Source organism: Coloeus monedula (assembly GCF_965178545.1).
Source record: "Coloeus monedula genome assembly, chromosome: 1".
Lineage (NCBI taxonomy): Eukaryota > Metazoa > Chordata > Aves > Passeriformes > Corvidae > Coloeus > Coloeus monedula.
Window position 1 is genome coordinate 83,979,880 of NC_138781.1, and position 22,961 is coordinate 84,002,840.

The 22,961-nt window shown below is 35.8% G+C and overlaps 1 protein-coding gene across 1 annotated transcript in view; it reads left to right on the plus strand.

The window, feature by feature from the left end:
* Window positions 1-22,961, plus strand: part of DNAH5 (dynein axonemal heavy chain 5) — a gene marked incomplete at both ends in the record, with an annotated part of 113,823 nt that overhangs the window by 13,212 nt on the left and 77,650 nt on the right. The window contains 14 exons of the mRNA XM_082303292.1: window positions 1,516-1,731; window positions 3,945-4,052; window positions 4,744-4,829; window positions 5,608-5,929; window positions 11,010-11,216; window positions 12,876-13,047; window positions 14,392-14,537; window positions 16,616-16,778; window positions 17,263-17,505; window positions 18,425-18,615; window positions 18,696-18,795; window positions 20,078-20,214; window positions 21,575-21,776; window positions 22,683-22,918. Of these exons, the coding sequence (XP_082159418.1) occupies window positions 1,516-1,731; window positions 3,945-4,052; window positions 4,744-4,829; window positions 5,608-5,929; window positions 11,010-11,216; window positions 12,876-13,047; window positions 14,392-14,537; window positions 16,616-16,778; window positions 17,263-17,505; window positions 18,425-18,615; window positions 18,696-18,795; window positions 20,078-20,214; window positions 21,575-21,776; window positions 22,683-22,918 (2,529 nt within the window). The remainder of the gene's footprint in view (window positions 1-1,515; window positions 1,732-3,944; window positions 4,053-4,743; window positions 4,830-5,607; window positions 5,930-11,009; window positions 11,217-12,875; window positions 13,048-14,391; window positions 14,538-16,615; window positions 16,779-17,262; window positions 17,506-18,424; window positions 18,616-18,695; window positions 18,796-20,077; window positions 20,215-21,574; window positions 21,777-22,682; window positions 22,919-22,961) is intronic.

The following is a 22,961-nucleotide window of genomic DNA, read 5'->3' on the forward strand; positions in this document are numbered from 1 at the left end:
GGTGTGTGGCCAAGCTATATATTTAGAAAGGACAATTTTGTGAACTCAGAAAAATTCAGTTGTTCAGTTTGCCTAGACTTGTTAGGAAGATAGCCTTTTTTTTTGTGAATACACTTCCATTAAAAGTTTTAAATTTCATTTTTATTTTTCCCTTTTTTTCCCCCCCTTAAAGCATAGCCTTATAGATAACTTATCTTAGAAGGCTTCTCAGCAGGTATCTTGTTCAGCCTTCTGCTCAAAGCCAAAGCAGGGGCAGCTAAGAGATCAAAATTGGTTTTCCAATCCTTTTCCAGTCCTGTCTTGAAGTTCTTTATGGATGGACACATTGCACAGCCGTTTTGGGCAGCCTCTTTCACTGTTGAACTGTCCTTGGGATGAAAGATTCTCTCCTTACATTCAATCAGAACCTCATCCATTTCAATTTTTGTCCTTTGCCTCTTGGCTTCTGTCCATGTGTTACTGTAAAGAAGAGCCTGACTGTGTCTTTTGTAACCTCTCTGTACATATGGGGAGCTTCATATAGGCTTTGTCCATTATTTTTTTTTTTTTTTATTCCTAATATGTGCATGGAAGACTAGAGCTTTATCCTAACACTCCATGAAGCAACAAATCTTGCTTAGTTCTAGGACAAATTAGTGTAAATTTGTGTGGCATCTTACCCTCAGCAATGAGTACTAAATTTGTATTTTTCTATAAAGATACAACAAATTGTCCAGTTGCTGCATGAAAATATGCTGAAAGATTAGGTTTTTATTTGAGTCTTATTAGTTCCAGAAGCATTCAGAAATTCAATAGATTAACACAATTTGAATCACTAACAACTTCAGAAAATCTGAACGCCAAGTAGAGTTAGGAAAATCTGGACCCTTTGTATTGATATCTCCAAGTGGGGTTATTCATACATAAATGTGATAAAGAGAATGAACATTTTATTATAAGGAAAACTACTATTGAAAGAAACCATTTAAAGCAAATCTGTTGATTATGTATTCTTACTTTAGGAAGAATTTAGCATGTTTGGAGTAAGGTTTGTTCCCAGTTATGAATGCAGAATGAAAAGTGGAAGCTGCTATGGAGCAGCATTAAAACTTCAGAAAGGGTTTTGTTCTTGAAAGTGATTTTTGAACTGTGATTATTCAGTAAATCTGCTCAGCATGTAAACATTTTCAGACTCTGGAAACTGAAATCTGGGTTGTCATCTTGGTTATTCAGTAAACACATCAAGCCCTGCTATGAAATGGAGGGAATAGAATTTCCCACTAGCTAAGTATATGTACAAATACATATATGTGCAGTTCAGTCATTTGATAAAGAGTGTAAGCCTTTATGTAATGGTGTGCTGGATTAGTTTTCAGAGGCAAATTCTGTTACTCTCTTATAGTGTTCATGATTGTTTATTAATGAAACTTCTACTTGCTATCAGGTTAGGATAATACCTGTCTGTAAATTTTGTTCTAGCTAAAGACAATGCTTCCTGTTATATGCTTGACATTCTTTTAAATGCTTTGTTTTAAGGAGTATCAAAATTGCTTCCACAAGATAAAAGAGAATTTGAAACAAAATCCAGCTGAAAGACAATTTGATTTTAGTGAGATGTATATATTCGGAAAATTTGAAGCCTTTCATCGTCGTCTGGTAAAGATAATAGATGTTTTCAATACTATGAAAACCTACTCAATTCTAGAGGAATCTAAGATAGAGGGATTGGAAGGAATGATCATAAAATATCAGGTACACATTAGATTTTGTATATTGTGTCAGTCTAACTTGAACCTTAAAAAGAAAACTGTGACAATCAGAGAAGTGTTTATTGAGAGAAAAATTAACTCTTTAATTGTGCTAAAATTACTGGATGATAGCAATCTAATTATGTAATTACTAGGGAAATGAGCAGACAAGATGAAAGAAAAGGTGTAAGTGGACATGTGAAAGAAGTATGCTAAAATCAAAGGTGGTTGAAAATAGCAACAAAGTGCGGGGGCTCTGTAACAGGAGTAATAGGAGCATGGTTTTGTGCTATGATCAGAAGGAAAAGTGAGAAGCGCTGCGTTTCTGTCTCTACAAATGTTGGGCTAGCTAGGAGTGTCCCTTTGCTTGTTAGTATTACTACGCAGTTTTCTTCCCTGATTTTTTAAAGAGAAGTGTGGCTTGAACAACAAGATGGAGTTCTAAGAATATAAATATGTTAAACCACATTCTTTTCCTTTGTTCTTTCTCAGATAGCTTTCTTTTCTACCAAGTGGAGTCTTCCCTCCTTTTACTGAGCCTGAGTTAGCTTACTTTTCGTGTAACTTTATTAGTGCAGTATCATAACTACGACACTTGTAAATGTTAAAATAAATCAGAAGTATTCAATGTGTTGACTTTGTAGACAGCTTTTTGAGATCACATATGATATAGTGGCTGTACAGGCAAATATGGTAGTCTGGTTTGCTTTACTCTGTCCTTTGCCTTTTTGTTATGGTCAGGAGTCACTAAGTTTGCTTTAGTGAAATAACTATAGTGTAAAATGTGAGCATCCCATGGTCCTTCCTGGTTCAATTTACTCCCTCTGCAGTCCGGGGTTTTGATTCCTTGAATACATCCTTCACAGTAGCCAGTTTTCTGCTTTGTTCTATTCGATAGTCTTCTGAGAGTTAGCCAGTTAGTACAGCTGGAAGGATAGCTTGGTCTGAGACTCTTCCATGTAGGCAGGACAGGTGTGGACTGCTCTAAGTTTTGCTTCCAAGAGCTGGTCTCCAAAGCTGTGCCACCAGGTTGCTGAGAATTTTCAGATCATGCAATGACAGTACTATTTTGGTAGGCTGGCACACAGGGACGTTTGTGTTTGGGACATTTGTGTTGGGAAATCTGCCTGTGACAATTAGTCCAGGCTATGATGCAAACTCCATACAGATACACCTCATTATCCATTGCAGCACCCAAATCCTTAAATAGAATTTTGTGTGAGACCCAGCTACTGTAAAGTCAATTGCATTTGGGATAAGGAATGCTTAGGTAAAAAATCCTACATGGAAGTTTCTGGATAGTTTGTATAAAGGGTAGAAAAGTGATCTCACTTCTTTCTAACAGTGACAAAACTGAGGTACTGAAGTATTTGATATGGACTATAGCTATAGTTAGTTATGTGACTGATTATATGTCTTGAAAATTTTTTGCAATAGGAACTTACTATTTTGCTGTTCTTTATGCTTTAACACTTAGTCCCTATCTAGGATTTGCTTGTTGTTAGAGGAAAAGATAGAATTTTTATTTACAGCAATGCAATGAAACTGAATTTCAGTTGACTTATGATAAAATGATGGAAGTCAGCTGAGCTGAAAATATGCTGAGTTTCACAGTTACACTGTGGCAAACTACTAGGATGTTGAACAGTAGTTTATCATTAGAAATCCTTCATCTGTGTGTACAGCTCAAGGGAGATGCTGATTAAGATATACTTTCATGTGTGTGGACAGCAGATGTGTAAGAGAAGCCAGGAATACTAAGTTGTGGGCTGGTGATGTGCTGCATTTTACTGTGCCTTTTGAATAGTCTGTTTACACATGGAATCAGTTGTTTAAAGGACACGGGAATAATAATGTGAAAATATTTTTCTATGTTGAACTTTAAGTTTTGAATAGAAATTAACATCTGCATGACAGAATGTCTAATGAGTAACAAATGTCCTTGATGAAAAGCAAGAGTCTGAATTTTCTCAGTTCTAATTGACTTCAAACAGAAATAAATAATATAAATGAAATTCGAATGGGCATTACACCAACTTAATTCCTGCAAATATTTCATTTAAGTGGTTTACTTATATTGCTCAGCAAGTACTGGGAACTAATAGCAAAGGTAAAATGTGAATGTGAACAGCCTGTTGTGCTAAATATTTGGTGTGATAGGTCTTTTTGATAAGACATTTTTTGGTAATAGTTTTCGTTTTCTGTGAAACTGTTTAGAGCATTGTTGACAACATGAAGAATAAGGATTACGATTTCTTGGAACAACGGAGAACTGATTTTGACCAAGATTATGAAGAGTTTTGCAGAGGCATAAATGATCTTCATGTAGGTTTTATGATACAAACAAGAATTTAATTTACTGATGAATCCTTATTATCCTCTCTGAGTTACCACCAAAAAAATTATGCAAATCTCAAAATTTGTTCCTGAAATTGAAAAATTATTCCAATATATTTCCACTTTAAAGCATCCATTTACTATCTTTCAGACCAGTTTCATGGAATAGGCCATTGAGGGCCTCCAACAAAAGGATTTTTCATTACTGTATTCTAGCAAGAAAAACACAAAAATGAGTGAGTTCATTGAGTGAGTGGGAGAGTAGTACAAATAAGTCAGATAATTAATTTTCCCATAGTTCTGAAATCACAAGCTGGTGAAAGGAAAGGGTATCTGCAGAAGAAAAAAAATTATAACAAATGTCTTGCTTTGGCTGCCAAAGAAGTAAGCAAGCATTCTTTGAGGCCTCTCAGCATGGTGAAATATTGGAGGGTACAGAAGGTTTTGTTGGTTGCACAGCTACAGGGGGATCTTGGAAAGAAAATGCCTTGAAAGTTGGCTGTGTTTTGTTTAATTATTGTGGGAAGGAAGAAAGGGAAAAATAATACTTATTGAGATAAGTTTCACATAAATTATCTTCTAATATATTGCATGATAAATACTGTCAAATAATACCTGGCATATTTGAGTTGTGTTCCTTATAGACTTCTCTGATGTAGAATTATTTACTCTTCTTCAGGATCAATTAAGGAGTTTCATGGACATCACCTTTGAAAGTATGATGAACACTGAAAGGGCACTGAGTATGTTGCAGAAGTTTGAAAGGTAGTATGTCCTATTTAGATTGCTAAAGCTCTCCCAGGCAATGGAAACAAGACATTGAGGCTGGTGGAAAGGGCAGTGGGGAGTGAGGGGGGAGGAGAGCAGGAGGCATTTTCTCAAATACGAGCAAAACCAACTCAACCTCTTCACACTCAACTGTTCAGCCCTGTTAAGGGTTGTCTTCTCAGTAGCTTGAATGAATGAAAGCCATATTTTTTTGTATCAGAAAATGCACAAAATAAGTGGACTTCGAACTTCATTTTTTGAAATCAGCATAAGTACAGGAATACTTTGTCTGCTAGCATATTTGCCTTAGCTTTGTGCTTTAACAATGACATTAATTTTTTACCACAATGCAGTTCGAAGAGAGTAAAATTCTTTTATTAAGAAACAGTGAAATTTGTCTTTATAAATTAACATTGTTCCAAAACAGCCTCATTCTTTATTGTCAGTTGTTGTATTATAATCTGTTTAAGAGAATAGACAGCTAGTGGTGAATCGGTTACAGTTTGCTGCACATAATTTCAGCCCAGTGTTTGAAAACAGTGACAAAACAGAAAATGTGTAGGCTTACTTGGAAACTTTTATCATCTGGTCTAAATCTTGGTTGCTTGGAATCAGGTTGTGACAGCATTTGTTCAAGCTGAAAACTCTACTGCTAAAGTAGCTATTTTCTAAAGCATGCAAGGGAATCTGGAATGACTGTATTTTCCAGCAATGCAACAGAGGGATTTCAGAAGTGTTGAAGGAATTTTTTCATGATTATTATTTTTCTAAGCAGATTGCGAATCCCGAACCTTGGCATTGATGAAAAGTATAAGAAAGTATTTCAAAACTATGGACATGACATAGAAACTGTCTCTAAGATCTACACTAGGCACAAGAAGGACCCTCCACTGGCTCGTAATCTGCCTCCAATAGCTGGTAAGATCTTGTGGGCACGCCACCTATTCCATAGGATCAAGGAGCCCATGGAGACTTTCCAGAGACACCCGACAGTTCTGCAAACACCAGATGGCAAGCGCATAATCCACAACTACAACAAAATAGCAAAAGTTCTTATGAAATTTGAGGTGATCTACCACAGGGAATGGCTTCATCAGGTAAACCAGCTGATTTTGATTAAGATATTCCTTAAAGAAAAAATTTAAAAACTGCAGAATCCCTGGTTTGTAGCAGTAGTCAGGTATGCTTTAACTACAGACTTCTGATGACGCTCAAGTGAAGGATAGAATAAGAAAAGGTACTTTAAAAGAAAGTGTTCCTGTTAAAAAACCAGGGCCTGTAGTACCTGCAGTTGAATTTAGGAACAACTGAAAGACCTTCATTATAACTAAGAAGTTAGAAAGAAAAATATTTCTTATGGAAACGTATAACAAATATCCAGTGGTAATCTTAGCTGCCCCTCTGTCTCTGCCATACTCTTCTTACTTGGGTGCAAGATCACCATGTGCGGGGAGAGGACCTTTGTCCGCTGGTTGGTTTAAGGTGAAAGCAGACACAAAGGTTTCCTCTGCCCTGGACAATAAGAATTTTATTTTGAGTGACAATCCATGGGTACACTTTGTAAATGTAAATGTAAAAAGCATCCAGTCAGAACAGATAATAGCATACTCAGTGCACTAGTGGGCTTTGAGCCTGTCGCAGGTTAACCCTGATAGGCAGCTAAGCACCACACAAATGATTCTTCACTTCACCCCATGCACCCTCAGTGAGACAGCGAAGAGGAAAGGAAAAGCAAAAGCAAGAAAACTTGTGGGTCAAGATAAGTTGTTTAGTTAGCGAAAGAGAAGTGGAGGAAGAGAGAAAAAGGGAGAAAGAAATAGAAAGAAAGAAAAGAAAATGCTGCAGAGGCAATCTCTCACCAGCTCCCATGGGTCAAACAATGTCTAACCAATTCCAGAGCAGAGGATGGCTAACCCCTTCAACCCCTGACTTTCCCTTTTTATTGGTGAGGATGATGCTGTATGGCATGGAATATCCCTTTGCTTATTTTGTAACATCCTTTTGTTATTTCATGACATCTGCCTGGTTTTGTCCCCTCACAGCCTCTTTTGCACCCTTCATCCCCACTGCCAGCCCCCAGTCTATTCATTGTGTGGACAGAGTGAGAATGAGAAAAGGCCTTGATGCTGTGTGAGCACTGTTCAACTGAAACATTAGTGTGTTATCAGCTTTGTTTTGATAACAAATCTGATGACACTATACAAGCTGCTATGAAGAAAATTAAATGCAGTCAGAGAAAATTAACCCAGTCAGAACCAGTACAAAGTAATTTCATTTCCTATTGAGCATTTTGGGAAGCATGTGTGTAGGGGAAGGGGCAGGTCAGGCCATGCCCTGGCGAGGCAGTGAATTGTCCCACACCCCACCCCTAGAGATGTATCCCAGCCCCACAGGGGCTGTCAATCTCTGGCACATCAGAGGCACTGATCCACACCCACCTCTGGAGCCCCTAACCTGGCTCTTGAGTGGCCAAATGACTGGAACTCCCACCTGGGGGTATGGCCTAGGAAGGCCAAGGGGTATTTAGGGCCAAACATGAAGCTGTCAGATGTCTTGACCCCACTTCCTCTTGGAATTTCTATCTGAACACTCCTGGAACCCAGGAGTTGCTATCTGTGTGTGTGCTTTTCTATATCTCTTCTGTCCTTCTCTCTTTATCTTTCTTCTTCTAATTCCTGCTTCTTGGAATTTTTTGAGTAACTTGAAATCGAGTGGGCTTAGAGTTTGCGAAGTTGAATGGGCCAAGGTAATGCTTTGAGAAGTGTTTTACGTTACTTGAATGTTGTAATAAACCTTTTGCCAAAGTTCTCTGATTTTCTAAAGTTGCCAGTTTTGTTGTTTTGATCTCTTGAGAATATCTGGTCAGTATTTCTCCCATGTGTCTGAGTACATGAATAACCATAAGCCCATTTTGTGTGCCTCGTTGAACAAGTTGTTTGAGGCCTTACAGGCAGAACACTTTGTAGCCTGAATATTCTGCAGAGAACATGGTTTACCTTAAATTCTAAATCTCATTTAACTCATTTTGCCCTCTTGGATTTTGTAAATAGAACCTCTGACTACCTTTATATTATCAGATGGCTTTTGCAGGGTCTACTTTAAAGCCTTGAAATCTCTGCAAGTTTCTACTATCCTTTTGGCATATTTTTTACCTCCAGTTTTTTTGTTGCCTTGTCAAAGAGCATCTTATAGAAGAATTGGCCTCAGCCTTGCAAAGCTGAAAAAGAAGGATCAGAATCTCCAGATTGCAGTTTTGAGGGTGGTGTCACACCTATCAATGCATCTGCCTGTTGTTTTTGGAACTCAGGCCCAGCTTTTGTACAACGTGGGAAACTCTGGCACTGATAAACATGAATCTTCACATGAATCTTCTCAAAGCTAGTCTTAGGCCAGATATGGGACCAGAGGTACCAGCTGCCTTTTCTCCAGTCTGAATATATTAAGTTTTCTGGACTCTTACTTCCTCTTTCACACTTGCATTTGACACGCAGTGTGAAATGTAGTCTAAAGAGTCACCAGATTTGATTGTCTGATACTGTAAGTGGGAATGTTTGTGTCAATTTGGTAAAGTAAGCCAGGAGAAATAACTGCAATATTAGAGTACATAAAATACGCTGTATTGAGACTTAGTGCAGAATATATATTATTGATGATTAATCCGGTGTTGAGTGCAAGTTGGGAATCAAGGAACCTGAGCTGTTGTACCTCAACTGTTTTTTCATTACAGATTGTTTCAGGTACATCAGATCCAAATTTGGCACCATTAACCTGTGTATAGTAGGTCCTGCTTCCAAGCAGTAATGAAAACTGCTGTTGTACTTAGAAAGATCTTTAACTTCAATGCTTATTCTGCTAACATGGGAAGTTCATATTTGTTTTCATGTGCTCTTCACAGAGAGCTGGTGCGTATCTCTCATATTTTATGGAACAAATTGTACTGAGCTGGATACCTGCATCATTCAAAGTATACTGATGATAGTTTTCACTGCATTGTCTCATCTATAAAGACTAAGGAGAATGTTTGATTCTTATGGGACTACATCTGTCCGTTCTGGCTAGATGATCTAGTGATCAGATTTTCTGACATGTACCCTGCCTTGATGGAGCAGCCAAACAGATTTGCCTTTCACTTTTTGTAAAATAACTATAACATCCCAGGCATCTCCCCTGAACCGGTGCCTACCTTTATGAGGTGTGAACGATCTGTGATCAGATTCTGATCTGTACTAAAACAACCTGTCTGGTTTCTGCTATAGCAGAGTCAAATCACACTTGGTGGCTGTATAAACTCACTGAACCCTCTCCAAACTTACTAGGTTGGAACAAAGGGAGGTGGATTTGAACAAAATTTCAAGTTTGAAACATACACACATGCCTTGAAAATACATGAAAAGTATATCCACTTTAACATACATGCACTCGTCTACCACGTACGGCAAAAAAATGTGACTTCTGCTCAGTAATCTCTTCTCTAGAGGCAAGAAGAGTGCACACAGGTGTGGACATGAGTGTCACAGAACACAAGGACACAAGGTGGAGCTCCTGCTCTACTCCTGAAGAAAAGAAAAACGAGAGGGGGGCAAGTGTCCTGTGGGGAATACAAATGGAACACAGTAGGGCTGTAGCTCCTACTACTTTTTATTCTTCTGTACAATGTATATGTTAAACTTACTGTCACTTTCTGAGATCTCCGAATATTTTTTCCCCTCTTTTTTCTACACGTTACTGGATGATTACTGTCTTATTAATCTCGTTATTTTTTTTAATAATGTGAGGGTTTTTTTTTTTTTTTTTTGCTATAGCAAATGATGTTAACTTGGACATATTAAAATAATAAATTACCTGGAACTGTAAAAGCTACTATAATTATCTGGCAGTGTAAGATTTGTGCCTTCAAAGTACCCCTCATTTCCATTACCAGTTTCTATTACCTTAACAATGAAAACTGCATGAGAAGAAAACATAAATGGGAGAGGAAGACTTGATAGTGGGAATAACGAGTATGAAGCTCAACAATTAGTGCAGATTTTCTGTTGAACTTTACAGAAAAAAATCAGCTTCTATTTAAGGCAGTTGTGCTTTTTTTTTTTTTTTTTGAAGACTGATGATAGTGGATAGAGCATGACAATGTCATTGACAAAACTTGATTAGATGATTTCTTGAAAAATGCTGTGTAAAATGTCTTGATAGTACATGATACTGCTGAAGCAAGCAGCATACTCCACTATATTTCAGACGTTGAAAGGTGGTGCAAATCTTCTCTGTGTTCCATTAAAAAAAACTGCACTGAAAGACATCAATGGGTTATGAAACTACTGCCTAGAAATAAGCTCCATCTCAATGTAATGTGATACATGAAATTTGAGGAGTGAATAAAGAGCAATAAAATTACGTCAACAAAAGGACAACTTGAAAACAGGAATAGCAGCAAAGTTTTTAATGTAGGAAAAATTTGCCTGTCTACGGCAGGATTGCTTCTTCGTGTCAGCCAAATTTTCAATGTGTGGTGGTCTATGGAATGCTCTCCTTTCTAATCACATACAGAATAAATGGTCTTCTAATATTTAAAGAAAGCAGTTAAATCAGTTGTGTGATTAGGCTTTCCTTTTAAGAATAATACAAAAAAAATCTCTAATAAACATTAATTTTAGTATTTTAAAAGATTTGCCTGGAAGTTGGATATAGCTTGCAGTACCATTAAGATTGGAATGTGGTATATATTTTATTACTGGAAAACACACGAAAGGAGAAACAGGGATAAGTTTATTCAAAAGATATATGAAGAGGTTATCCAAGAATATTTAAATTCATCAAGGTGGTTGTATGTGGCCTTATTGCAGAATGTGCCATAAGTTCTAAGGAGATGAGGGTTAAGATATAAGATGGTTGAAGCAAGAACATCTATGGCTCTGATTTGATTTTGGAATGTGAAATACAGCTTACAGCATCCAAGACCCAATAGAAAAATATCTGTCAGATGAATAGCAATTTGATTGTTAAGCATTTGGGTACATACAGATTGTGTTATTAAATTTTTGTTTTGGATTCGTATACCATATCAATCTTTGTCAGCAGTACTTTATTTTAGTATCTGCCAAAAGTGATATTTATATCCAAATCAAAGTATTTTGTTGTAGTGGCTTGTCTGATAAGGAATGATTACTTTGTTTCCTGCAGATTGAATTAACTAAAAGAGGACTTCGAGCAACTCTCTTGGTAAAAGATCCAGAAACAGGAGAATTATTTGTGAATTTTGACCCTCAAATACTAACTTTAATCAGAGAAACACATTGCATGGCTCACATGTGCCTTGAAATTCCACTATTTGCAAGTGTTATTCAACAGCAGAGAGACTGGTACAAGAAGATTGTCAACAATTTGCACGTGGGTTTACTTTAGTCATTTTAAGTATGTGTACTGTACATTAAGATGCCTGGGTTCTATCTGTATAGAAGAAAAAAATGAAGATCAATGATTATGCACTAAGAAAACATTTGCAAATCTATTTTTTTATTTGTATGACTGTCTTCACGCACTTAAAAAAAAAATTCTTGGCTTTATGTTTTCTGTGAAGTTACTTTGCAGATGCATGGGTTTGGGGAAGGTCTGCAGAGTCTGGGACAGAGACGAGGATGGGGAGGAAAGGAGGCTTACAAGACGCCTCGTGCTGTAGCTTGCTTTCTAAGTGATAAGCAATTTATCTCTCATCCAATAACAAAGTCAACATTGGACAGCATTTGTTTTGAGAGGATAACTGAGAGGGAGGAACAGGTAGTCTGCCTTTAAAAAGTGTAAAGCATGCAGCAGGTACCAGCTTTTTTTTCCAGTGCTGGTGTTTTACACAGACATCTGTGGAATAGTTTAAAAAAGAGAAGCTGAATCTTCCCTTTCTCTCATCTTTTAAATCCTTTGGATCATTTTATCTGCCTATGAACAGAGAAGATTCTTGATGACTCAAGATGGGGATTCAAAGATAGGTGTACAGAAACCTACAGCTTCAAAGGACTGCCTGGTTCTGAAATGACAAAAGAAAATCATATATCATAAAGCCTTTATGACTTTAAGTCATAATGTTATTGCCAAACGTGTGAGACTAGATCAGTGGGTTAAGGAGGCATTAGAAAGAAAATAGTATATTAAAGTTCTGGTAAGGCTGATCTTATTAGAACTGCTGGAAATTTCATTTAGATGTATTTTTTCCTTGGGTTTTTTGTATTCTCTAACTCTCACTTACAGACTGAAATTTGCAAGATTTTTCTGTCATGTGGTTTAAGCCCAGTAGGCAGCCAAGCATCACACAGTTGCTCCCTTACTCCCCTCCTTGGAATGTGGGAGAGAATCTGAAGGTTAAAATATAACACATGTGAGTTGAGATAAAGACAATTTAATAGGGAAGATTAAAACTGCATGCACAACGAAAATAAAATAAGGAATTAATCTGGGAAAACAAGGCAGTATCACAGCTACTTGGGAAGACAAACACCATAGCTCTGAGTGTCCCACTCCCTCCTTCTTCCTCCAGCTTTCATTTTTAAGCATGATGTCATAGGTATGAGATCACATTAATCAGTTGAGGTCCTGGCTGCCTTCCTTCCCAGCTTCTTGTGTGTCCCCAGTCACCACCAGGGTGGTGGGAGAAGCAGAAAAGGACTCAATGCTGTACGAGCAGTGTTTAGCAATACCCAAAATATCATTGTGTTAGCAACACAGTTGTGGTCGCAAATCTAAAACACGGCATCATGTGAGCCACTGAGAAAGAAATTAACTCCACCACAGCACCAGTGCAAAAAAGATTATTTTCTGTGTGAAGCAGTACTTCACAAAGAGCAACAAATACATATAGAGATATAAAGAGCAACAAATAGTGAACTTCTGCCAAAAATAATGAAAACCTTTCCCAAGCAATTGATTGTAACTTCTTAAGAATTTCAGAAATGTTCACACAGGTGAATTTTCTTAGTTTAAGTGATCATAAATATGTGTATATGAAGAGGTTAAAATCAGTGTATATTAACTAATGTTTTTGTTCTCTGGTTATTTCAGGTGATGTTGGCAGAATACAAAAGAATTAAACTGAAAATTCAACACCCTTTTGAACAACTGATGGCTCCTCGATTAATAAATGTAGATGATGCTATCCAGCCAGGTCTAATGATACTGAACTGGACATCCTTGAATATTGAGAAATATATTAATACAGTTTTTTCTAAACTAGGTAGGTTACTTGCTTCCTTCCATTAACTTGTGGTTATTTGTTTTATAAAAATGCAAGTTATACTATGAGATTACAATTCTTTACATGATTTGCACCTAAATGATTTATACATAAAAGATATGAGAATTTTCACCTGTGCTGTATTTCATGAAAGAGTTGTTTTATAACACCACCTTCTTTTTGTCTTGTATCTTCACCAAATTTTTACTAATGTATATGTTAGGCAGTTGGGATTACACCAAACATAAAGTACTGTGCAAAAAGGTCCAGTGTATTTTGAATTTAAGAAATGATAGCTACTTTTTAAAAGAGATCCCAGGTTTCAGACTTTTCCTAGTCCTACTTTTTTGTTTCTATACTGTAAAAACAACTGCTCAGGGAATAATTCACTGACTCAGTTGGCACTGTCATTGCTCAATAGCATTTCATATTAAGCTTTTTTTTTTAAACATCAATCTCTTTAAAACTAATGTACACACATCTTGGACAACAGCTTTAGAAAACAGATGAGCTTGTAGTCTTTTCAAAAGATTATCACAAGGTTGCACTGAGATGCGTTTTTTTTTCTGAAGATACCAAATTCTTTTTTCTTTAGCTTAATTAATACAGAAAACAGATTTTGTTTCTTGAAATTGTGTAAGTAGTTAGAGTGGAAATTTTCTTCAGTTGAAATGGCAAATTAAAGTGCATTTTGGATGGTAGCCTGACATTATGCTCAATTTAATTTTGAATAATACAAGAGTCTGGAACAGGCACCTTGCTGCTATTTCAGCTTCAGCATTGAGACCAGATTGCTATTAAACTTTGAAAATTCTAGTGATTGCTTTCTGTTAACTATTGTTTGGCTTCCAGCATTTGTTTGAAGCATAGAGATTTTATTTTCTGAAAGTTTATGTTGCTAGTAGGTTCTCCAAGTTGTTACTAGTTCAAGCTATAGGAGAAGGTGAAATATTGCTGGCCCTCAATTAAATATTAATGTCTTCATATTTGAAATATGTATCCTTTAAGTTAATCTTATATATATTTATAATATGTATTATATTTTATATAATAAGCTGCAAGATATATATTTGTACAGTAGATTATAGTTATATAATATTATAGCTATCTTTTAGCACATAGATAGCATATGCTAGGTAAGCATGTGTTATGCAAAAAGTTAATTAAGATTCTTATGGTGAAGCTTGCCATATAAGTTTAGATGTTTGAAGTAAATTGGTTAAGGTGTAAAATTCATATTAATTGAATATGATAGTTTGTTGAAGTAAAAATTTAAATGGGACTCTGAAAAGGCTATTGATTCAAACTTTAAGCTTGTCTTGAGTCTTCTGTTTTCTTCAAAAGCTGGGCTGGAGTTATTGCTTGACCGAGTGAATGACTTGGTTGAATTTCGTATTGATGCTGTCCTTCAAGAAATGAATAGAGTGGCACTCTGTATGTTGCCAGAAGATGAACCACAGAGCTGTGAGGAATTTCTTCAAAAGACTAAGGTTAGTAAATAAAAGTTTCATGAAGAAGAGATTGATGACTTTGAGTTGAGATATTTTTCTTTTTTATGAGATAAAAAATTCTGAATGCAGAATTTATGAAGCATGTATGGGATATGCACAGAAATCCCCACTTGCTTGGCTGGGACCTTAAAAAGGAACAAAAGTAGTAAATGCAAAGGGATCCGAGTTGAGATGCTCTTTTCTATTCATTATTAATGTCAAACCAGGTAGTGTATGATATTTTTTTTATGCTTTCATATCACTCAAAAATTTTACCTCTATGATAGTATCTTTTTTTTGTCATTATTCCAGTTTAAGTAAGGGAATTCTCCAGCAGTTGCCTGTGGAGAGCAAATACTATGGAAAGGATCATGTAATGAGTATCTCAAACTCTCCTGAGTTGGTAATGGGATGTGTAAAATATATGCAGAAGTACTTGGGTGAAGGTGGTCTGGGAAAAGCCCCTTCCTTCACCCCACCAAAATACTTTTATGTTGATGGTAACTAACCATAAACATGTAAATTTTTGGTTAGAAAGCTGATTAAGGTCATAATTAAATTGAACGTCAGAATAATTTTTTGAGGTAATAGTAAGGTATTCTTGCGTTTTAGGTTATAATGTCTAATGTGTTTTCTCCTTAAATAAACTTTGGTTTGATAAAGACTGTAAAAAATCAAGTAGATAATCCCCATTCCTTTTCTCTTGCAGCAATAAATATTACAAATGAAAGTTTTGATTACCTTGGTGTATTTTACTTTTTGGCCTTTTCTCTTTTGGCCATTGTAACAGCTCACCTTGTTGTTAAATACAGAGTAAAATTTAAAATAATATTATATGGAATGAGTAGTAGTTTGTAAGCTTCACAATCCATAGTTGTTTTTGTTCATCCTGCTGCTACCTTCCTGATTGGGCAGGTAATAAAATGTATATTTGCTAAGGTAAAAATATGTGAGAGTGAGCATGAAAACCTCTCTGCACTGTAAGATAACTTGAAAACTTGAACAGCTACATACCAATTACACACACACACATAGCAATTACAACAGCCAGTTGATTTGAGTTAGCAGAGTAAGTGGTATATGAACCCCAGCTACGGGTGCAATGAAAAGAGTAACAGTTTGTAAGCTTATTGTAATTCTTAATTAGAGGGGAGTAGAAATAACTTCTGTCATCTAACAGGTGTCTTTAAGTTTCTAAAGAAATTGCTGCAACAAAAATAATTAACTGGTGGAAAAATCCCAGAGTACTTTCTTTAGTGGTTGCTGTGATATTGCAAGTCATATTTGCCTTCTCTCTCAACTCAACAGAATCATTAAGAAGGCCAAAGATTATGTCCTAAAATTTGCAAATGGCTGAATATTTCCAATAATTTTTAATTAAACAAAGGCAGTCATGTTTGTTAAAGCTGAATGAAATATAAGACAACAAATAAGAAAAGAAATTAAAAGGCCATTATAGGTAAAAATTATAGTTAGCTGAAGCATACATGATTGATTTTTTTATAAGTATTGGAGAAAAATGATGCACAATACTGTAGTAGACCTCTGAATTTTATTTAATCTCATTCTTTGATTTCTTCTCTCTCCAGTTCATAATTTTTGTGTTTATTCTAATAATAAATACAACTTGTATAGGTTTTATCTTCTATTTAGCAGTAAATGGGAAATATGATTGGCTAATACTCATTATGGAATAGCCAATTAATGTAAAATGGCAATGATTAAAAGAAGTGTTGAATCTCCCATATCTACATTGGAAAGTTAAGAAAAATTAAGAAGTGCTTGCTTTTGGGAGTCTTTTGGTGGAACTAGGCTTTATAAACATTGATTCGTAACTTTAACTATGGATGAATCACGTGATTTGAGAAAGAAGGCAAAGCAACGTTGAAAGGCATTTGTGACGTCTTGTCAATACTGAATAGTTTGGAACAAATGAATTTCAAATTAATGTTGTATATAGATCTGGTTTTTCACAAATCTTAGGCCTTGACATTTGTGTTAATAAAGGCTGTTATGACTGTGAAATTGACACGAGAATTGTGACAATAAGAGCATACCTTTGTTTTGGTTTGACACAGGAGCTCTGTATAAAAGGTTCTCGGACTTTACACTTAAAAAGCTCACTGGTGGAAGCCGCTGCTAATGACCTGATTGACATGTTACTTGACACTGAGGAACAGGTCAGTAAAGAAGATGAGAAGTCAATTGTACCCAGTGGTGAAAAAAGGGCCAAAAATACAGGTAAGAAGATTGCTTTGCATTGTATTGCTTGGTGTTTGTTTCTTTTTCATGCTGATTATTTGTGTTGGGGGACACTGTAGCTTAGCTGATTGAAGTACAGAAGCGTACCTAATGTCTAAAGGCTTTTCTTTGAATTTGCCTGGATAATGAATAATCTAACAGTCATTTATAATCTACAAAATAGGTCAATGTTATTTATCCAGTTTGCATGTTGAAAATTAGTGCCATAGAACTACATAGTAGCCTTGGTTAGTTGCTGGACTTCCTAGAGAAAGAGAATAAGCAATAATATCTAAATTTTGATGATAATCATACTGAATAAGACAGCAGATAGGAATAAAAGGCATGTTACACTGAGGTGCAGATTACAAATGAATAATTCTGCACTTCTTTAAAGTTATTTCAGACACCTGTGGAGGTGTTGCTTCATTATATTTTCAAGTCCTATAAGTCAATTTGACTAACTAGATTTATGATGTTTTAGCAACAGAAGAGGAAAGAAGATCAAAAAGCTTGACTTCCTCAGGAAATTCCAGTGAGATGTGGGCTGGCCTGTCTCCTACAGCAAAGAGGAAGAGAATGGATTTAGAAAAGTTAGAGGAAGAAGCCAATGAACTGCTTTCTTACTTCAATAATCGTAACATTGATGCTCTTTTGAAAGTCACTCGAAACACCCTGGAGACCATCCGCAAGCGCATTCATGCATCTTCCACCATCAACTTCTCAGGTGGCTGCATTGTACTACATTGCTCTCTTAGGCTATATAAAGAAAAACGTAAATGTGATATCCATAACTGTATAAAGAAATCACAAGTGTAAAAGAGGGGAAAACAAAGGGATTTTGATTAAGCTGTCTTGTTAAGTTACAGTTGAAAACATTGTATATTTCCAAAGGTATTTTTTTCTTGTGACAGTAGGAAAGTGTCATTACAATGCTGTTTCTCTTAGGACTCTCACTGTACTGTTCTGAAGCCAATATTTTATTTGGAGCCTGACTTGGTAGAGAAGTTTCTGATAAGACCTTGATAACTTGATAAGTTATCACTCAAGTTATAAATTATCAATTACTAACTTGACAAGTTAAGACTGATAACTTGATAACCTGGCCTGTTTGACCTTGGCTTTTACATAAAACTGAATGAAAAAAATAGAGGTGTGTTTTTTCTCTTACTAGTTGCCTTCAGATATTTGCATGCATGGAACACTCCTTTGAAGGGTTTTATTGTTGCATGCCTTTAAGAAAAAAAAAAATAAGGGCAGTTGTCCTTGCTCTCTATAGTTTATAAGGCATACAGTACTATGAGACTCTAAGGAGGTTCTGTGCCTAATTTAATATGCTGACTGGGAGTACCAGCCAGTAACAAAATTGTCTGCTAAACAGAGTTTAGCTGCACAGAGCAAGTTGAAGAGGAGCTTCATGGAGAAGAATAGTTTTGCATTTACTTTTCCCTTGTGCTGCTGTAGAGTTTAGCAGCCTCTCTTATAAATTACTCAGGAATTCTTTTTCCCTTCAGAAATTACACTCAATACTCTACACTAGGAGATAGATTTATTTGTTTATATCAAAACAATGCCTAGCTTGATGTCTTGAAAAAAAATATGAACAAAGTTTTTGGTTTTGTCTTCTGTTTTTTTCTTTTATGTAGAAAATCGCAGTACTTCTAAGCAGAAAAAAGGTGTTCATCCTGTAATTAGGACTAATATTAACCTATCTATCCCTAATATCATCATGATACCCTCTTTGGATGAGGTACAGCAGACACTTATTAAAGCTGTAGACAGTATTGTGAAAGTAATGAAAGGAGTTCAACAGTGGAGTATGGAGAGAATATCCAAGGTTGGTGTCTTAACAGCCTTCTTTAGAACTAATGGTGCAAAACTGCTGCAAATAAAAAATAAATGCTACTCTCTCATCAGAAGAAAGTGTTCGAGAGAAGAGTTGTTTTGTTGCGGTGTGGGAGCAGAGAAAGTGATTCTGACGATGAAATGAAAGAGACTGGAAAGAAAAACATCCATGGTAATGATAAACTCTGACATCACTAAATTTGAATGTTAGGTAAATGTGATTTATACAGAATGTATTGGAAGATATTAATTACAAAATACATCAAAACCAGTAGACTTGATAGATTTTGAACTGCCTCATAGATTTTAAATTGCCTCAGAGAAGAAATCTCTTTCTCATTAGAAACCAGGTTTGCCACTTGTCCTGTGGATTTGAGTACGGGGATTTTTTTGTTCTTGAAGAGTTGCACTGCTTTGGATTATAGCACATATATTGGTTACAATTATAGTCACTTTTACTACGCAATAATCTTCCATGATTTGCCGGTGTCGATTGTAATTTGGTGTGTTCAAATGGCATCTTAAAACTTGTACTTACCCTTTAAGAAGGGTAAGTTGAACTTACACAATACCTGGTATTGAATAGAAATGTCTATGTAAATCACAGTATTGGTGAAGAGAGGATTGTGTAGAAGATTGAATAGACTAAAATTTCTAAAAGGATTTTCATTATTCTGTTTTGTGATCAGATATTAAGTTATTGAAGTTCAAGGAAATTTAAGATGGTATCTTTGGTTGCTGGGTTTTTCTTCTCTGAAATGATTTAAATCAAGCCAAGTTAATTGTTCTACATTGTACCTGAGATACTTAAAGAATACATTTTTAGGTTATCTCTCTCTTATGCACCTAAAAAGGAGGACAGTAATACTTGAACTGGTTAAGAAGTTAAATTAGTCTTTCAAAACTAAGAATTTTGCTTGCAAGAGATGAAATAAAAAATGATAGTAAAGTCAGACTTGTGGATATTTGCTAACTGATGGACTTTTTTTGTCTTTTACTCCTTTTTGGGGACTGGCTACAGTCATCTTCTCAGAGTTAATGTTAATTTGTATTTCAAATTGTCAGTTGTGGGGTATTTCAGAAAATAAAAATGCTCAGTGCTGACATATAAGTGAGTAAATGAGGATATATAAGTAAATCACTTAGGTGAAGTATACAGGAGAAACCTTGTGGAGGGGTGAGAGAAAAGGAAAGATTCTGTTTGAAAGGTTGGAGTGGAACTTGTTCCAAATTCGACAGGGTACTTCGATGGAGCAATTTTACTAAAATGGAGATGCTATGAATTTATGTTGGCCTCCTTGACATCTAGTTGCCTTTTCAATTAATAAGAACACCTAACTTTAAAATGCATGCTTATTGAAAAAATGTCATTCGTTTTTGTCTATAGGAATTTACTTGTCCTAAACAGTATGTCTGTCCTAAACCTGCTTTTATAATTGAATCTTCTTTTATAGATAGTGTATCAGATGAAGCATCACTCAGTTCATCTGATCCAGTGCAAAGCCAGAACTACTTCAAGAACGTTTCAGAGAACAAAGAAATTATTAAATTAGTATCTTTACTCAGTAGTGCCATCAATTCTACAAAAAGGGTAAGACAATTGAGATGTTAATTTAATATCACTATCCGAAGGATATTAATGTATTACTTTTAATATCCTTGGGTAATAAGGGTAGGCATTTAAAGCTGTGATTAAATGTAATAACGAAAAACTTTGGATGGTGGATGGAAAGCATGCGGCTAAAAATTTGCAAATATGCTTTAAAAGTGTAACATGGATTAAGTGTACTCTGTTCCAAAATTTGAGATTTTGAATATTGCATAAATTAAAACATCATAAGAAACTCTAGGTGTAGTAGAGTTGTGTGTAGCTAATGTAGCCAGCATGATTTCTGCCATATTATGAAGAGGTTATGAAGGTTTTTAGAAGAAAACTGGCTGTCAGATTGGTGTTTGTAAAGTGCTGCCTGGGATTTGCTAGTGTAGGTTAGGATTTAGCTTAAAGGATATGCATAACTTCTTTGCCTTGTTTTAATTCTGTGCTCTCTTGAGTAAACTGTAGGTGTGGAACTGTTATTTCTTTAGGGAGCTCTGCATCAGTTTCTTCTGGGGCTGGTCCAACCTTTTAAGAGTCTTATCATATGAAAATCTTTGACTCAAGGCCTTGTAACTTCAGTGGTACTAAGGCATGACTACCAGGCTGGTGCTGAGTAGTTAATAGTGGTGGATAGTTATCATAGTATTTTGGTACTTGATATTTTGTAATATTTTAAACTTTTATCATTTAGCCAGCTTTAAATGTCTGCATATACTATATTTACAGGAGGTCATGATGTGGATTATCTCTCGTAGCAGTCATCTCTCATTTACTTGTTTAATTGATGGATGCAGTGATGATTTAACTTTAATCTTCTCCTATTTTTCTGAACTCCTGAGAACCAGAAAAATAATTCTCTTGCACACTCATTAAATGATATTCAAATTAAAGGTACCTGAATTGAGTGTAGAAATTAATGTTAAAAATAAAAAATTGTCTCATAGCTTCATTATTTGAGAGTGAATTTTTCTTGTTATGTTGGGCCCTGCAGCTCAGGTTTCAGTTTCTAGCCCAATAAACAGCAGGGAAAGACAAGTATACTGTATCCTAGTTTTGAACTTTACTTCCCACTGATTCCAATGATTTTATTGACTGAAGATTCACCTAATTGGCAAATGTTTAAACTGACCTGATAAATTGGATGTGATTAACATAGAGATTCTGGCACAATGTGTGATCAGTATGGAACTTCTTTTAGCATAAATTAACCAGCAGCCTTTTGTCTAGTGAGGTGATTCAACCTGCTCCACTATGGAGTTCTTAGTGTACTCTAATGAACAGCTGCTAAGAACTTATATGTATCCTATATATGTGATGTTGAGAATCTTTCTTTGAACTTGTAAATGTCTTTCAGGAGGTTCTTACAGCTTTGGAGAGTTTTAGTTGTTACCACCATATATGGCAGAGGGACAAGGAGGAAACAATTGATAAACTGATGGTGGGAAACCCATTACTCTCTCAATTTGAATCTGAAATTCTGCATTTTCAAGACCTGGACATGAAAATCAATTCTGAGCCTGAATACATCTGCGTGGGAGCTATTGCACTGTACACTGGTAGAGTTCAGCTTCTCTCCAGAGACATGTACTTTCTGACTCCAGTAGGAAGGAGAGATGTGACCTAGTTTTGGATGGCTAAACCAGATTAAAATGGAAAAGAGAAAGGGAGAGAGAAGGACTATTTGCTGTTTTGGCTGTAAATGCATACAAACAAAACACTAACACAAGAATATCTGTGAGGCTCAGCTGGAGTTTATTACCCCACATGGATACTTCTGCTCACTTACAGGGTGGATGGTAGATGTTTGCCTATCCTTCTGTCACTGATTCCCAGGGGTACATGCTTCACGGGAGTAAGATGATAAGTTTACGTTACTTTTTTCCTTGCCTGGCTGCGTGCAGTGAGACAGCTGAATCCCCTTCTATTTAAGTTACTTTGTTCCACTGATGCTATAATCAAATTTTGTTTCTTCAGCTTTCATAATTAGACTCCTAATTTCCTTCCCACAGTATTTTTTTAAAGATTAATTTTTGAAAAGATTTTAGAATTAGATGAGAATATTAACCAATACATTAATGGTGTATAGGACAGAAGTTTGTATAATGGTAAAACGATCGAGATGACAGGTGTGGAGTCCAGCCTCATCTTTCTATTTTTTAGGTATATCCTAAAAAATACCTATGATATCTAATATCTATTAATTGTTCAACCTTTTTAGATGATCTTTCCAGTAGAAAAGATGATAAATTCTGAGAAGAAGAGGAGGAAAGCAATTGTGAATTGCAAGCAATTTTATAAACCACTTCAAGGTGTCCATGTGATTTCATCATCTCTGTATGTGAATGGTTAGACTGAAAAAACAGAACTGGCACTGAAGAGAACACATGTAATAAAAAAGATTAAATTGTATCTTTAAAAATATCTACAATATCTAATATCTATTAATTGTTTCATATTTTTAGCTGATCTGAAGCTAGCACTGAGATCAGAAACCAAAGCCTGGATAACTTTGCTGGGGTGTCATTGCAATAAGAAGTACAGAACACAGATGGAAGTGATTTTGACTTTTATAGAGGAAACTGGCAAGAAGTTAAATCGCAGCATCACGGACCTGGATGACATCAGAATAGCCATGTCAGCTTTAAAAGAGATCAGAGAACTGCAGATCTCTATTGACTCTCAAATTGGGCCCATTGAGGTAGCTAGTGGCAATGTTGCATGTATGGGTACTGTTTCAGAAA